This window comes from Cebus imitator, unplaced genomic scaffold (assembly GCF_001604975.1).
Source record: "Cebus imitator isolate Cc_AM_T3 unplaced genomic scaffold, Cebus_imitator-1.0 Scaffold129, whole genome shotgun sequence".
NCBI classification, from domain to species: Eukaryota; Metazoa; Chordata; class Mammalia; order Primates; family Cebidae; genus Cebus; species Cebus imitator.
The window spans coordinates 5248102-5265371 of record NW_016107444.1 but is presented as its reverse complement, the minus strand read 5'-3'; the positions used below and the strand labels follow the sequence as shown (position 1 = coordinate 5265371).

General features: G+C 49.3%; 1 protein-coding gene across 1 annotated transcript; it reads left to right on the top strand.

The window, feature by feature from the left end:
- The first annotated feature begins 528 nt into the window (after window positions 1-528).
- CCK (cholecystokinin) lies at window positions 529-7814 on the top strand. The gene is made up of 3 exons (XM_017540968.2): window positions 529-806; window positions 1844-2059; window positions 7402-7814. The coding sequence occupies exons 2-3, from the start codon at window positions 1846-1848 to the stop codon at window positions 7533-7535; spliced, it is 348 nt and encodes a 115-aa protein (XP_017396457.1). The 5' UTR covers window positions 529-806; window positions 1844-1845; the 3' UTR covers window positions 7536-7814.
- Window positions 7815-17270: the final 9456 nt, after the last annotated feature.

The following is a 17270-nucleotide window of genomic DNA, read 5'->3' as shown; positions in this document are numbered from 1 at the left end:
GCAAGATCCCAGGACCCTCGCCCGGGAAGGAAACACGCCCTTATCCCAACCGGATTCCCCTGAGCAGAGCCAGATGCTGTCACCCCCGTTTTACAGCTGGGTAAAGTGAAGCCCCGGACGCCACAGCCAGCCGGGCTGGAGCCGTTTCGCTGACCTGGTCAGTGGCCCTGGGGAGCCTGGAGAACTGCGAGGGCTTTTAACCCGGCTGAGAAGAAGGTGAAGACCCCAGGCCTCCTCTCTCCCGCGAAGGAGCGCACACAGGTGTGAAGTCCCGCGCCTCGGACGCTCCGGGGTGGGGGCCGCCCCCGCTCTCTCGGAATCGCGCCTCGCGGACGCTCAGCCCGGCCCCAGGTCCGCCCTCTCCCGCCCCCAGGTCTCCTTTCTGGCCCCTCCGGTCCCCAAAGCGAACCAAACTCGCGGCAGCTTCTCCATCCCCGAGGAGACGCCAGATTCCAGATTCCCACCTCCGAGAGCCCCGCCCTGGAACGCGCAGGGGGGCGGCGGCAGGGAAGGGTAGGGGCGAAGCTCCTCGGACCGAGAGGGACGCCGACACGGGGCTCCCCGCCCGAGAGGGGTTAACCGCACCCCACTGGACCATCTCCCCTCCCCCCGGAGCCACCTCCAGCCGCCGCCTCTGCGCGCGTGTGGCCGCCCGTCTGCGTCAGCGCTGGGGAGACACAGGACTGGCCGCCCGCGCCTGGCGGGGCTATTTAAGAGGCAGCGCCCGCTCGTTTGCCCTGAACTTGGCTCGGCGGCCGGGCTGCTCCGGTGGGAAACGCCAGGCCAGCTGCGCCCTGATCCAGAAGGTAGGTCCCTCGGTTCGTCAGCGGGGGGGACCAGCGGCCTGTGTCTGAAGGATGCTGTTTCAGCTGCGCGCCCGTTTCCATCCGGCTTTTCTGTTTTCTGCGTCTTCCCTCCGAGAGCTCCAGGGACATTTCTTAAAGTCAGAAATCAGGGCTCTGGATCTAAAAGTGAGGTCTGGGTGGGCAGAGCTGCTTCAGAGCCTTTCACGAGCCCGCATCGATCTTTTGCAAGTAAGGGACGAACTACCCATTTGCTGGGGTTCGCACGCAGATTGATGCTTGCCGTCTGTTAACACAGCGGTGCAGGGGACTTTGCAGTCTTTTCCAGTAAAATATCAGAGGGTTTTAAGACGTAAATTCATTCGGGGCTTTTCGGATGGAAACTTGCGGGTGTTTTATCCGCCAGCATTCTAAAATGCAGCGGGGCTTTGGAAGCCCGAATGCTGGGCACTCAACTGTGATTTTAAAACCTGCCTATGTTTTGCGTAGTGGTTTACTGCCATTTCCCACGTACACTTTGAGGAAACTTTATAAATACGGGTTTTATTTCTTGCTCCTACATTTTAAACTGTGCTGCGCTTTCTCACCGCTTGCTGCATTTCCATGCTGAAAGCTTGTTAGCCATCTGGAAAGATGCTTCCTTTCGCCAGTGTTCTCGTTTCTCCCACGGAGTCTTCCCTTTAGGATTTTTTTCACACTATTTTTAATCTCTTGGGGTTTTATTTTTCGTCTTTCAGTTAGAAGAGAGGCACTCTACAAACACTTCCTCAAACTTTAGAAAAGCAGAAAACATTCCTCCTGCTGAACACGGCAGAAAACAGGGTCTCTGGACGCGGAGTTCCCAAAGACCAGCCAGATGCGCCTGGGCGCGCGCGCTACGGCTGGGGTCCGCGTTTGGCTGGCCAGCGTGCTTGCGCCGGCCTGGCGGGTCCGGAGAGCCTGTGTTGGTCCTGAGCCGGCTTCTGGGTGCCCGGCAGCCGCAGGAAATCTCGGACGCCCAGCCTTTCCGTTAACGCCTCCCCCGCCTTTGCTCCCTGCAGCCATGAACCCCGGAGTGGGCCTGTGCGTGCTGATGGCGGTCCTGGCTGCTGGCGCCCTGACGCAGCCGGTGCCTCCCGGAGAACCCGCGGGTTCCGGGCTGCAGCGGGCAGAGGAGGCGCCCCGAAGGCAGCTGAGGGCCGTGCAGAGAACGGACGGCGAGTCCCGAGCGCACCTGGGTGCGCTGCTGGCAAGATACATCCAGCAGGCCCGGAAGGGTAAGAATGCGCCTCCCCATCCCTCACCTCTGCCCTTCTTCCCAGGCTCCATGCGGACCCTCTTCTCCAGTGCCGACCTCATGGAGGTAACCTCTCGGTAGGAACCAAGCAACGTGGTTTCTGGCCGTCCTTTGTAGCAATCTGAGAAGGGGTACGGAGGACTTGATTTATAAGTAAGGGAACCTTCTTTAAAAGCTTTCTTTGAACTAATTTTTAGCACAGTGTTGCTGATTAAGTTCAACACCATTTTACCAAGCCAGTAAAAGATAATTATTGAACCCGAGGAAAGGGTTCGCAGATACACTAAAAGCCCTCTACTGAAAACGCAAAGGACCTGGGAGCCACCTGGATACCAACCCTGGAAATCCTCTAGCAGGAAGGGGTCAGTGCTGAGAATGCCTGAGGTCTGGCTACAACCGTTTTAAAAAGCAATGACAGTGTGTCTATTTCCGCCAAAGCGCGTCACAGAAGGAAAGAACCAGCAGCAGTTTTGTGTTCTACTTGCAATGACTTACAAATGAGAGCGATATTTGTTTTTCCTTTAGTGTTACAGAGATGGTCTCAGTTGTAGCAAGAGCAGAGCAAGTCGGTTTCCTCAGCATCAAAGCGTTTCTCCAGGAATAAGGTGATTCAGCAGCTCACTAGCTGAGTGGCACGCAGGCAGTCCTGACCTGAGGAGAGCTTTCCCCTAAGCTTCGTGCAATTCTTTGTGTAATTCAGAGGGAGGCCCTCTTGTGACCCACAGGAATCATGCTTTGGATTGGGGTAGCTTTTTTCTCTAACTTCATCCCCAGTGACAGTAATGATGGACACTGTCTGTGGAACAGTGTACTGAACAGTACAAACACAGATGGACGTTAGAAGAATTCAGCAGGCCAGGCGCAGTGGCTCACACCTGTCATCCCAGCACTTTGGGAGGCTGAGGCAGGTGGATCACCTGAGGTCAGGAGTTCAAGACCAGCCTGACCAACATGGTGAAACCCCATCTCTACTGAAAATACAAAATTAGCTGGGCATGGTAGTGCATGCTTGTACTTCCAGCTATGTGGGAGGCTGAGGCAGGAGAATCGCTTGAGCCCAGGAGGTGGAGGTTGCCGTGAGCCGAAATTGCACCATTACACTCCAGCCTGGGCAACAAGAATGAAACTCCGTCTCAAAAAAAAAAAAAAAAAAGAATTCAGCAAACATTGCTGGAAGGGATGTGGGAGGTGTGTTGCCTTTTCCATGAAGCTCTCTTACCCAACTTGTGTGCCAGGGCCTGGATTTGAACCTTAACCCCTGGCTTGGCCAGAGAAGGTTAAGATGAAGAGCTCAGCTCTGCAGAGTTCTCCTGTGGATTCACATGAAGGGAAGATGGGAACTCTTTGACCAAACGGCTTCGGGAGGAAAGAACAAATCAGTGATTAGTTGTATTTCTTCCCATCTTTGGGAAATCGCTCCAGCCACCACCTTCTGTTTTGCTTTCCTGCTAATTAAATTGAAAAAGTTTGGAATACTAATCAGGTAGAGAAAGTCTGGAAGCTTTTGGGCTTCTGCTGATCCTCTGCCTGAAAATAATTTAGTATCTGTCCCCAGACACGGGCTGAATTTCTGCCAGAACAGTCTGAAATATCCTAGGCTTTTCATCGATCTGTGGATCTGGAACTCCCCTCCCCCAGTTTAGGAACGACCCTGTTTTTCTTCTGCAAAGGATATCTGCAGAAAGGCCCGAAATGTGTCAAATTGACTCTTGGTTCCAAAATTATTCTAGTTAAAAAAAAAAAAAAGGAAAGCTTATTACCAAATTATTTTCTAGAACCAACACTAGACAATGGCTCTTAGAGCATAAATCTTAGCTGGACAGTTCTTTCTAGTCCCTCTTCTCAGCCCCCCCTCCCTTTGCCTTCAGCCAATTGTGCCAAGCAAACCCAGGAGGGAACAGCAACCACTTGGAAATTTAGATGCCAATACCCAGGATCAATGCTGGCTGAAAAACAACCAGACTCTTCTATGTGACAAACACGAGCTGGGAATAAATACTTCCACATATAGATGCTGCACAGCTTCTTTGAGTATTTTACATATTTTGAAATCATATCAGATTTTTGCTCCACTATGAATGTATCAGGCTTAAAAGTTCTAAACAAGACAATGCATTCTTTGAGCAGTGCTTAAGAGTTTATCATTAGGAAATGTCTGCAGTGCTTTCAATGGCCCAAGAAGAAGCAATTCTATTGGAGGGCAGTGGGTAAAGCCACCTAGAGGCATTGAGTGTACACCCGCCCCGTGCCCAGCAGAGCTTCAGCGCCACATTTACACTGCCTCTCACAGCACAACAGTCCTGCACAGTGAGTGTACTGCAGCCGTTTTGCCAGCGTGGAAGCTGGGGCTCTAGAAGCCTGGGTAAACTGCACGTGGTTGCACATCTACGCAACAGCAGGGCTGAGACTCTATCCAGTCCTGCTCCCCCCAGGAGGGCCTGGAAGACCTCTGTGCTGCCTATCCCACATTTTAAAGTGTAAAAGAGCTAAGCTCTTCAGTTGTAGCAAGAGCTGAGCAAGTCACTGTTTTCTCAGCACCAAAGCCTTTCTCCAGGAATAAGGTGATCCAGCACTCACTAGCTGAGTGGCACGCAGACGGTCCTGTCCTGAGGCTTGCTTTCCCCTGAGCTTCCTGCACTTCTTCGTGTGATTCGGAGGGAGGTCCGCTCATGTCTTGCGGCCAAGAAGGATCAGGCTTGATCAATTCCATACATCAGATGCAAACCCCTACTCTATGTCAGCACTGGGAAAGCGAGTGAGGACCCTGGTAAATACACATGAGGTGAGAACAGAACTGTACGTGGAACGGGTAAGTCGGGGTACGAGAGAAATACAGCTTCCACGGCCGAACTCGGTGCCCCCACCGTTAACTAGGCTGCTTGCTCGCATTGAAGCTGTCACTTTGCTTCCATCAGATCGAAATGTGGGTGGTGCCCAGGCCTTAAGAGTGGGCACACATCATCACAGCAGGCGGGAGGACAGGTCATATTTCCATGTGACTGTGTACAGGTAACTGGGTCTGTAGGTTTTGCTGAACTCAGGGACTAATACTTCACCTGAATGATGAACAACTAAATAGCAGGGGCTGTTTTTCTTACATAGGCTGAGGGTATCTGCAGAGAGGCCTGAAGTGTGCTGACTTGACATTTGGTTCCAAAACTGGAAAGCGTTGGGGTTGGGGAGAGGCAGGATAGGGACGCCGTCCTGTGTTGTTTCTGTTTTAAATTCGATTTGCTTAGTTTTATGACCCAGGTTAACTGCCTTTGCATTTTCGTTTATTAATAAATAAGCCCCAGTCTCACTCCACTCAGCCTGTGGGCAAGAGCTGGCAAGGGCAGCCTCATGCAGAAGGGACACAGGCCAGCGTCACAGGAGGTGGGGACACAGTGGGAGCCCTTGAATTGGCCTGGGCTTTGTCCACTGAGGTTTCTGAAGGGCCTCTCCTAAGCCTGAGCTTGCACAGGAGAAGGTGTTCTGCTGATGTCATTCCGCAGGAGGCCACTGTCTGTGAACTTTGAGCTAGGACTGTGTCTCCTGCCTCCAAAGAAACTGCATCTTCATGTCCCTGCTCACTCAGTGTGAGCTCTACAAAAGGATCACACTGTTTCTGAAGACTTAACTTCTACGCCAAAGGGCCCAATTCAGATTCAGTTATTGTATTTTGGTCAAAATTGCTGATTTAAATCACCTCTGTTGTCACCTCTCGCCTGCCCTTCTTTGAGTATTACTGAGCTGGCAAGATTTTAATCTGACAATCTTTTTCTGACTATCATTTTAAAATGATATTGATTTATCATTAAAAATAAAACAATCATCTTTTCAAAGTACTTATTGATAAATGACAAAAAACTTTCTGAATAAAACTTTCAAATTCATATTTTTAAAGAGTATTTACATAGCAAAGGGACTTTATTTTATTATTTATTTATTTTGACACAGAGTCTTGCTCTGTCGCCCAGGCTGGAGCGCAGTGGTGAATCTCAGCTCACTGCCACCTCTGCCTTCCGAGTTCAAGCAGTTCTCTGTCTCAGCCTCTCGAGTAGCTGGGATTACAGGTGCCTTCCACTGGGCTTGGCTAATTTTTGTATTTTTAGAAAAGACAAGGTTTCACTGTCTTGGCCAGACTGGTCTTGAACTCCTGATCTTGTGATTCACCTGCCTCAGCCTCCCAAAGTGCTGGGATTACAGGCTTGAGCCACTGCACCCAGCCTATTTTTTATTTATTATTACACTTTAAGGTCTGGGATACATGTGCAGAACATGTAGGTTTGTTACTTAGGTATACATGAGCCATAGTGGTTTGCTGCGCCCATCAACCCATCATCTACATTAGGTATTTCTCCTAATGTTATCCCTCCCCTAGTCCCCCACTCCCCAACAGGCCCTGGTGTGTGATGTTTCCCTCCCTGTGTCTGTGTGTTCTCATGGTTCTACCCCCACTTATGAGTGAGAACATGCAGTGTTTGGTTTTCTATTCCTGTGTTAGTTTGCTGAGAATGATGGTTTCCAGCTTCATCCATGTCCCTGCAAAGGACATGAACTCATCCTTTTTATGGCTGCATAGTATTCCATGGTGTATATGTGCCACATTTTCTTTATCTAGTCTATCATTGATGGATATTTGGGTTGGTTCCAAGTCTTTGCTATTGTGAAGAGTGCTGCAGTAAATATGCTTGTACATGTGTGTTTATAGCAGGATGATTTGTACTCCAGTAATGGGATTGCTGGGTCAAATGGTATTTCTGGTTTTAGATCCTTGAGGAATCGCCACACTGTCTTCCACAATGGTTGAACTAGTTTACACTCCCACCAACGATTTTATTTTAACCATTCCAACATCTATTGTTAATTGTGCTACCTTAAAAACAAGAGCTCTCCAGGAGTCAGGTACGTTAATGGACATTAACGGCTGAATTCAGGAACATAAGCACTGGGAAAGCTTTGCTTGGTTTCAGCAGAGGCCGTGTATAGGAGGAAAACAACCACCCACAAAACAGAAGAAAAGGTAGGGAGACTCAGGAAAATCTAGGCAAGTCCCTAGCCTGCAAGGCTGGAGAAAATGAGTCCATCTAAATACTTGCAGAACGCAAAGCACACCCCTAACTTGTAAACAGTGTCCTCTCTGCCGTTACGCAGACATAGGTCCTTCTCCTCCCTCAGATTTTGGTCCATCAATTCCACTACTTTGATAGCTCTTTGATACCTTGAAAGTGGGTGTCTGTTAAATTGTGTCTGGCTTTTTCCATTGCTCTCCTTCACAAATTGAACTAGAGATGCTCTTAGACGTAATGTCCCTGTCTGCTTCCTCCCCGCCCCTTGCAGCTCCTTCTGGACGAGCGTCCGTCGTTAAGAACCTACAGAACCTGGACCCCAGCCACAGGATAAGTGACCGGGACTACATGGGCTGGATGGATTTTGGCCGGCGCAGTGCCGAGGAGTATGAATACCCCTCCTAGATGACCCGGCCTCCATCAGCCCAACGGGAAGCAACCTCCCACCCCAGAGGAGGCAGAATAAGAAAACAACCCCACTCATAACTCACTGTCTGTGGAGCCTGACATTGTATGTATCTATTTATTAAGCTCTCAGTGTGAAAAATGTGTCTGTAAGATTTTCCAGTGCAGCCACACACCTCAGCAGAATTGTGCAAATGGAAGACAAAATGTTTTCTTCATCTGTGACTCCTGGTCTGAAAATGTTGTTACGCTATTAAAGTGATTTCATTCTGCCCTGTCCTTCCCTGCGTCCACTGAGGGTAAAGGGCTCCATTTGGTCCTCAGAACATGCAAGGAGGGAAGCCTGATAGACGCTACATCAGGACGAATCCTTGTAGTAGATAACCCCAGAAACGGCTTGGGAAATGCAGCTCAGGCCTGGAGCTGACTTTGCTGCAGGCCGGGTGGACAGTGAAGGGGCCATCTTTAGGCAGCTCCAGACCCCAGGCCTGGCCACACTGACCCCCGACCTTGTTTGCCAGTCCTACCCTCACCAGGGTTTCCTTGGGGTTCACTTGGCCTTTAAACAAGTTACATGCAGTAGCTGGCAGTGGTTGGGTACATTTGATCCCCCATGGCTCTGCGGCACAGAGGTTATCATCCCTCCTTTACAGACGAGGAAGCAGGTTCTCAAGAGTGAAGGTGGCTGACCCATATGCCCCTTCACTTCTGTTCCACTTCAGTGCTCATGAGATTCAGACAGGAGGGCGTAGGTTCCTGGGCTGGCAGGTCCTTCATCACTGTAGTACTTCTCCAGCTGAGTGCACAGGAATCAACCCTCGGGGAATCTGTTAAACTGCACGTTCTGATTCAGCAAGTCTGGGCGGGAGCCTGAGCAAGCTCCCAAGTGACATCAGTGCCGCTGGTTGTGGAGAAGAGCCTGTAATTGCTTTTCCTTGAGCCCCGCTGCGTGTTGGAGTTGGTGGGACTTCAAAATGCTGGGGGGAAGCTGGTAGTTACACAGAACAGAAGCCAATCTGTCTGTGGGTTCTCTGCAGGAATCAGCGAGGGGAACTGGTCCAAAGTGACCCCCAGGGATGATCCAGTCCCCACCACCCACAGTGCAGCCTTCCTGTGCCTCCTGGGGGCCTCTGAGACCCTCCCATCCTCATCCAGCAGAGGCCCCGGGTGCCCAGGGCAGCAGAACCTGGCAGCCCCCAAGGGAAAGACATTGAAAACAATATGGCAAATCTAAAACCTTACCCAGCCCAGCGCCACCCTTTTTAGTGTTGGGGATAGGACACTGGGAGGGAGCCCCAGGAAGACTTGTTCGGTACAATTCTTTCACTTGAGCTGAAGCTGGGATTCAGTGTAAAACTTACTCCAAATACGTGACACCATGTTAGTCCCTCCTGAGGTACGTCTCATTCAGTCCCTCCAATTGTTCTCCAAGACTGAGGACTGCCTCATAGCTTAGGTATCCAACCCCCATTCAGTCCAAAATACCCAGATGCCTCTTGCCTTGCAAAAATCACTAGTTTTATGGGTGTGTAGGGGTTATGTGCCCTTGTGTGTGTGGTGTGTGTGTGTGTGTGTGTGTGTGTGTGTGTGTGTGTGTGTACTGTTTATTGGGGATGGGGGATGAAAGAAGGACTTAAAATTTAATATAGAATCAGCAGTGGGGAATGGATGGTGAAAGTCTGATCTAAATTACTGATTTATGAATCATCAAGGAAGTGGGTGTTAAAATATCATTTTCAAAGGTAAATTCATGACTCATACAGCATGAAATGAACATATGTCAAAGATATCATTTAACTCTTCAATTAATAAAGGAACCAGTAAGATGCCACAATCATTTCAGAGCAGAGTCTGCAGGAGAGACATGTATAGGTAGCCAGGAATGCCAACAGAGAGGAAATGGGTTCATATCCACAGGTCAGGAAAACGCACCGTCTGGAATGATCTGTTATCCACAACGGAAGTTAGTTGTGTCATTAGAGGGCAATGTTCACTTACGCTTCTGTAAGTTTTGTTTTGCTTTTTTGAGGCAGGGTCTCTGTTGCCCCGGCTAGAGTACAGTGGCACAATCACGGCTCACTGCAGCTTCGGCCTCCCAGGCTCAAGCCGTCCTCAAACCTCAGCCTCTCAAGTAGCTGACACTGCAGGTGTGTGCACCACTCCTAGCTAATTTTTGTACTTTTTAGAGAGACGGGGTGTTGCCATGTTGCTCAGGCTGGTCTCAGACTCCTGAGCTCGAGCAATCCACCCACCTTGGCCTTGCAAAGTGCTGGGATTACAGGCGTGAGCCACCGCACTTAAGTTTTGTAAGCAGGAATTGTTGCCATTTCTCTTAGTTTTCCAGGGATTATAAATCACCGAGTCAAAGACACAGACCCCAGCCCCAGCAGATGACTGCCCAGCGTTCCACTGAAAGGATACCCAGTCGTCCCCTCTGCCCACTTCCAAGCCTTTCAAAGCTTTTTCTAATTGAGGAAAGGGAAGGCAAAGAAGGACCCCGGCCTCCCTTGCGTGCTGTCCAGTCTCACAAGCGTCAGCCCAGGAAACAGTCCCATTCCTGTGAGCGAGTCATGATTCCACTCCTCCAGGAGGAAGCAGGAGCTAAGTGGCTTGCAGGTTCACATGCTGTCCACAAGTGGCAGTGCCAAGACAGAAGCAGCTGGCTCTGGAACTTCTCTATGAAAGGACTTAGAGCCACCATCTGTCAGAGAAGGGCCTCTGAGCCGCGTCTGGAAGCCACACCTATACAATGAAGACGTGGAATCAGCATGTGTGCTCATGTGTGGAGTCTTGGTGGGGGCCTGATGGAGCTTGCTGGGCAGGGGAGGCAGAGAGCTAAAGACCTGTTTCCCTAATGCTTTCAGTGCCATGCTGGATTTAGGGCAGCACCTTCTAACTGCAGAGGCCCTGCTCTGACCTCTGTTCCACCTGCTGTTGCAGGGTCCCTGGAACCAGGACATGAACCCAGGTCTTCGTCAGCCCTTTCTCAGGGGATCACATCAGGCTCCTGCAACTAGGCTGAGCAGAGAAGGCAGCCGCTCCTAACCTCCGCTTTAAAGAGGCCTGAACTCACACAACCACAAAGCCATGACCTCCTCCTCCTCCTCCACCCAGCTGTGTGATCCCAGGCAAGCTCATGCCCAGCCTTTTTCCCCTCTATCCGTCCTCCCCTCGCTGACCCCCCTTTTCCTGCTAGCTGTCTTTCTGGAATCCCTTGGGACTGCAGGAACTCCACGCAGGCCACACCCTCTGCAGCTACTCCTGCTGTTGCGTCCTCAGCTCTGCCGATTCAGGGTGCTTGGAAGTTTAATTTTTGTTGATCCACTGGAATTTAAAAGCTGGAGAGAGCAATGGCTGTGACTTTAGCTCAGCCCACACCCTATCCTGTCCCAAAGGCTGGAGTGCAGTGGCACGATCTCAGCTCACTGCAACCTCTGCCTCCTGGGTTCAAGCGATTCTCCTGCCTCAGCCTCCCGAGTAGCTGGGATTGCAGGCACCTGCCATCACGCCTGGATTTTTTTTTTTTTTTTTTAGAGACGGGGTTTCACCATGTTGGTCAGGCTGGTCTCGAACTCCTGACCTCAGGCGATCTGCCAGCCTTGGCTTCCCAAAGTGCTGGGATTACAGGCGTGAGCCCTGCGCCCGGCCACTCCCATTTTACAGGTAAACTTGCCCAAGATCACACAACGAATGAGTGACAGAGTTGCGCGGTAGTCCCTGCGTTTGCTGATACCTCCAGACCTTTGCTTAGGAGATCTGACCTGCAATTGCTAACATCTCCGTATAGACAGCAGCCAGTGGGTGGACAGAAATCACTCTCCCAAGATCTGCGTCACCAAAACCAGGCTGTAAGACATCTGCCCCACAAAGGACGGAATGAACCCAAATGGAATCTTTGCTCTCAGGCTCAGCCAAACCCAGGTAAAAGGAAAGCAGGGTGGAAGAAAGTCTGTGTTCATTCTTTTAACATAGAACCACAAAAACCACGCCCCCCCCCCACCTTTTTCTGTTGACTTTGGTTTGAAGAGCCAAAGGAAAGAATCCTGATCACTTCGCTGGATTTCCAGGGACTGTGAATATTTTCTTTTCAGCTCCTTTGAATTATTGCTAGTCCTGAAACTAAATAAAGCAGAAGTGAAGCAGAAAGAGAGAAAATCGTTGCCTCACTAATTTCCCCTGGGTTCTAGGTTCTGAAAACATCTATCACCAGATATTAAAATGATCAGTTTGTGGCTGTCTCCTGCTCTGATCTATATCTTCCTGCAGAACCAAGATCAGGGGGTTCCAGATGAGAGAGCACCTGCCCTGGACTCCGCACCATCCCCCAGGCCCACGCCGGACAGACCCCCACGAATGCTCATCCTCACCCCCACCTCCCTGCCTTCGCCTCCTCCCCGCCCTCCTCCCTGCTCTCACTCCAGCCTCGCTGCATTCTTTACTCTTCCCTGAAAACACTAAACTCACTCCTCACTCAGAGCCTTTTCACCGCCATCCCCTCTGCCCGGCTTACTCTCCCTCCGAAAGCATGGCTGGATTCTCAGCTCATTCAACCCCAAAATTACCTGCTCAAATAGGTGCTCCTGACCATCCCCTCTGAAAAGGCTTCTCTGAACTGGGCACAATGGCCCATGCCTAAGGTCCTAGCTACTCAGGAGACTGAGGCGGGAGGATCACTTGAGCCACGAAGTGCAAGTCCAACCTTGGGTAACCAACATATGGAGACATTATTTCAAAAAAAAGAAAAAAGATTCTAAAGAAAAAAAATTTCCTCCATTACTCTCTCTCCCCTTCCCTTCCCTGCTTTGCTTTTCTTCACATTTCTTTTCTTGGAATTACATTGTATATGTATTTATTCATTGATTCTGTCTCAGTAATGAATACAGAACGCCGATGTTCGTATTCGATTAGGGCAGGGAGTTTTGCCTGCTGTGTTCCCTGCTACATTTCTAACTTCTACTACAGGGTTGGCACATAGTAGTTACTCAGAAAATATTCCCTGAATTAATTCATTCATTAATTAATCAGGAAGGGAAAAATGTGTCAGGATCCCTGCTACTCAGGTCACAGATTGGTGTTAGAGGCAGTTTCATCAGACATTTGCTTTAAAAATCAGAGAAGTAAAGCAGGCTCAGTGACACGGCCAAGTGCCCCCAAGGTAGGCATACACTGGAAAACAGAGGACTCACACAGAGATGGTGGTCCGTGCTCCCAGCATCCGTGGAGAGTGGTGGCATGCACCGAAGTACACCCACCCCAAACACCCACACATTCACACACATGCACTCCAGCCCTATTTTGCTGCAATTAAAATCCAGAAAGGCTTGGCAATCTCAAGAAAAAAGAGGAGCATTGATGACGTCCATTGCACTTACTCAGAACGTCAGAGAAGTGGAAGCAACCTAAGTGTCCCCCAGTGAGGGAACTGTTAAGGAAATTAATGTGCATCAAGTTATTGCTGTGCATCCATTTAATCAAGCAGTTATCTAAGTGATGAGTATGAGAACAATGTAGAAACATTGAAAGTAATCATGATCCACGTAAAGTGAAAAGGTCCTCTGATCATATTATTTTCCAATGAATGGGATTATGTGAAACTGATGGCAGTCATGCTAGGGTTGGAGGATCACAGGGGTTTTTCTCTTCTCCAAATTACTTGTAATATTTGTATTGTCTTTCTAACAACCGTAGCGCAAGTTCTCTAGGCTGTGCTGGTCTATAGCAAGACACAGAGTCGTAAGAACAGCCACAGAATTGGTTCTTCAGCCACTTCCTTTCCAAGGAAACAACCCGAGTGTCCTCAGACGATTTTGCTGGTCCTGAGGTTGTGTGTGACCACCTACAGTGTCCACCCTCTCCAGTTCCTCAATCCTCTCTCACTAAATCCATGAAGCCCCCCCAAAAATATCCCTTCTGCTGCCGGAAATGAGCATTCCACCTGCTGTGTACACCTGCAGGCTTTGGACCAGCGTCTAGCATCTTCTGCTGCCTTCCATCCTCCGTGTGGGAGCCTAGGCCACACTGCTACCACTTTGTTCTCAGCAGCACCCTGCAGGACCTGGATGCCATCGGAACCTCTCTGATAAGCAGTTACTGCCAAAGAGACCAGTTGCCCCAACCAAGTGACTAGGCTGCCACCCCTCAAAGTGGAAGTCCTTTTTCTGCTCAAAGGTTTCCAGAAACACCATTTGTATGTCTGAAATCTGTTTGCCTTATATATAGACAATGACGGATTGAGTCACAATGGTAGGGTAGTCCATTCTTTACACCGGTGGCAACCTTGAGGCTCAACAAGGTAGGGGTAATACAGAAGGGCCACAAGTTCAGCCGCTGGGATAAAACCAGGGCACGCCCTCTATCAGGAGAGCTGCATCAGTTCTTCTAGAGCAGGTTTGCGTCTATGAATTCTCTTAGTTTTCCTTCAGCTGAGAATGTCTTTATTTTGCCTTCATACATAAAGGATATTTTTGCTGGGTTTTGAATTCTAAGTTAACAGTTACGCTTTTTTTTCAGCACTTTATAAATACTATATCACAGGCTTGGATTGGTGGCTCACACTGTAATCCCAGCATTCTGGGAAGCCGACGCAAATGGATTGCTTGAGCTCAGGAGTTCAAGACCAGCCTGGCGACATGTGAAACCCAGTCTCTACAAAAAATACCAAAATTATCTAGGCATCGTGGCGCCTGTGCCTGTAGTCCCAGCTACTTGGGGTGTTGAGGGAAGAGGATCACTTGAGCCTATACTGAGCCGTGATTGCAGCACTGTGCTCCAGTCTGCACGGCAGAGTGAGACCCTCTCTTAAAACATAAATACATGCATACATCAGTAAAATACTGTCTCGCCTTCTCTGGCCTCCGTGGTTTCTGATGAGAAATCCGCACTCATTCATATCACTGTGTCTCTGCAGACACCGGGTCCTTCTTCTCTGGCTGCCTTCAAGACTTTTCCTTTGTCTTCAGCTTTCAGTCGTTTGATTATCGTGTGTCTATATGTAGATGTCTTTGTGATGATCCTGTCTGGAGTTTATTCAAGCCTTGAATGTGTAAGTTGATATCTTTCACCGAACCCGGGACATTTTAAGAACATTATTTAAATGTTTTTCGGCGTCCCTGTCTTGCTTCCTCCTTTCTGGGAACTGCGTGACATAAATGGTAGACCTTCTGCTGCTGTTGCACATGTGAGAGGGGCCCTGTTCTTTCTTTCATTCTATTTTTTGTCTTTACGGTCTACAGTGGACAATTTATATTTATCCACATTTAAGTTCACTGACTCTTTATTCCACTGTTTCCATTCTGCTGCTGAGTCCACCAATGAGATTCTTGATTTGGTTCTCATATTTCTAAGTTCTCAAATTTCTACTTATGTCTTCTATTTCTTTGCAAAGATTTCGTATATTAATGTTTGTTTCAAGAATGTTCACAATTGCTCATTTGAGCACTTGTATGATAGCTGCTTTAAAGCCTTTGCCTATTAATTCCAACATCTGAGAAATCTCAGCACTTGTGTCTGTGCATTGTCCTTTACAAAGAAAATTGGGGTGGGACCGGGAGCAGTTGGGGATGACACAGAACCTGCAATGCACAGTGGGGGGAGAAAGGAGAAGGTGACCTAAATTGTTATGTTCTTTGCATGCTCAGTATTTTTTTATTTTATCCTGGACGACTTGAATATTATAAAGTGAGACTCTGGTTCTTGTTTAAATATCAGGAAAAATGTTGATATTTTGTTTCAGCAGGTGATGGACACGGTTAGGTTCAGTCTAAGGATCAAATTTGCCTTCTAAGCACTGTGATGTCAGCGTCCACTCAGTTTTCAAACTGCTTTTGGTCTCCCTTTCAAGTGTGCACCACCCAGAAGCCAGTCTGGGAACGACGTGGTGACCTGTCCATCACTTCCATTCTTAGTGTTTGGTGTGCTCACTAGAACCAGATGCAAAATGTTGGCTTGGGAGTGAGCCCTGGAATTCATAAACAACTGTATGGAGTCAGCTCCCTGAGCTCCGCCCTCTCTGCAATCTCCCCGGTACTCTCAGTTCCCCAAGGCTCCCCTTCGTGGTCCTCCACCCCAAGCTGGGGTTCTGGTCACTGTTCTGCACACGTCCATGTTTGTAGCCCATGTTCAGGTCCAAGTGAAATGAGAACAGAGAGAGAGAGAAAAATGTCAATGGAAGTTAGTCTCACCCACTATGTGATCACAGTTCTTCTGAACAAAGACTAAGTTTACCCTCCTCAGAGTCTGGGCTCCTGCCAGTCCTGTTACTGGCTGCTGACGCTGCAGATGTGGGTTTGCCCAGGTCCTGTGGCATGAGAAACAGAGAAAGAGAAGAAATTTTTTGAAAAAGAAGAGAGGGCGAGGATGGTCGTGTTCTCTCCGGGCATCAGGAGTTTCTCTTTTCCCTCCTTGGGCCAAAACTGAAGACCTTCCACTGCAGCTGTCTGAGCCCAGAGCCCACTTCCAGCTTCTAGCTCTGCTAAGTTCAAACCAAGGAATACAAGAGCTGGGAAAGTGATACTCACTACGGCTTTGATGTGCTTCAAATTCTGTGTTCTTCACCAACATGCCTTCTGCTGTTTTCACTGTCCTCAAACAGCTGTTGTAAACTTGACCAACAGAAAGGATGGGTGAAGGGCACTTATCCCATCTTACCTGGAATCGGAACACCCGTGCTTTTAAATGTAGAGATTTCACAATAAAATCCCACCTTCTTCTGAAAATCTGGCAATGATGAGCCTTCATTTCTGCGTAATGACAACGTGGAGGCCAACAGTTGGCTGCCTCTCTAGACAGGCCAGCTCACACATTTGTGTGATATTTGCAGCCCCAGCTCAGGGGAGATTGAAACCAACCATTTCCAAAAGGTAACCATGTGGGTACCACTCAGCCCCAGCCACGCAGCTTGCCTCTTGGATCATTAGGTCTTTCTGTGGCCAGCTCCTTCCTGCCTCTCCAGCCTCTGGCCCAAGTTCGTCCCTCCAAGCCCGGGCTGAAGCCTCTCCTACCCTGATTCACCCCCTCTTGGGGTCTTTGCTTTGATCTTCCGTCCACTCCCCTCCTTTCTCTCTCTCTCTTTTTTTTTTTTCTTTTTCTTTCTGAGACAGAGTCTTCCTTTGTTGCCAGGCTGAAGTGCAGTGGCGCAATCTCAGCTCACTGCAACCTCCGCCTCCTGGGTTCAAGCGATTCCCCTGCCTCAGCCTCCTGAGTAGCTGGGACTACAAGTGAGTGCCACCCACCTGGTTAATTTTTTGCATTTTAGTAGAGACAGGGTTTCACCACGTTGGCCAGGATGGTCTCGATCACCCAACCTAATCATCCGCCCACCTCGGCCTCCCAAAGTGCTGGGATTACAGGTGTGAGCCACCGTGCCCGGTCCCTTTTTCCCCTTTTCTTTGGCTTCTCTCCCTCCTGCCACTCACCCAAGACCTCAGCCCAATCTGAGCAATTAGGTCCAGCTGAGCCCACCTAGACTTCTGTGTCTGTCCACCTGCCACCTACCTTTGAGAAAGACACCAGCCACAGCCTTCAGGGCCTGCCCCTGCCTTTTCTCAGCTTGCCAGGGCCTGGCAATTTCTGCGGGAACTCTAGTATCTTGATGAAATATTATGTCAAGAGTTACTGAAATGTTAAGACCCAGTAATTCAGCTGGGCGCAGTGACTCATGCCTGTAATCCCAGCACTTTGGGAGGCCGAGTCAGGCAGATCATGAGGTCAGGAGATCGAGACCATCCTGGCTAACAT

Bases quoted from the DNA above. Each gene is read 5' to 3' on its own strand.
- CCK (XM_017540968.2), top strand. From the start codon at position 1,846: ATGAACCCCGGAGTGGGCCTGTGCGTGCTGATGGCGGTCCTGGCTGCT. The intron at 2,060-7,401 runs GTAAGAATGCGC...CGCCCCTTGCAG, and splicing joins CATCCAGCAGGCCCGGAAGG to CTCCTTCTGGACGAGCGTCC.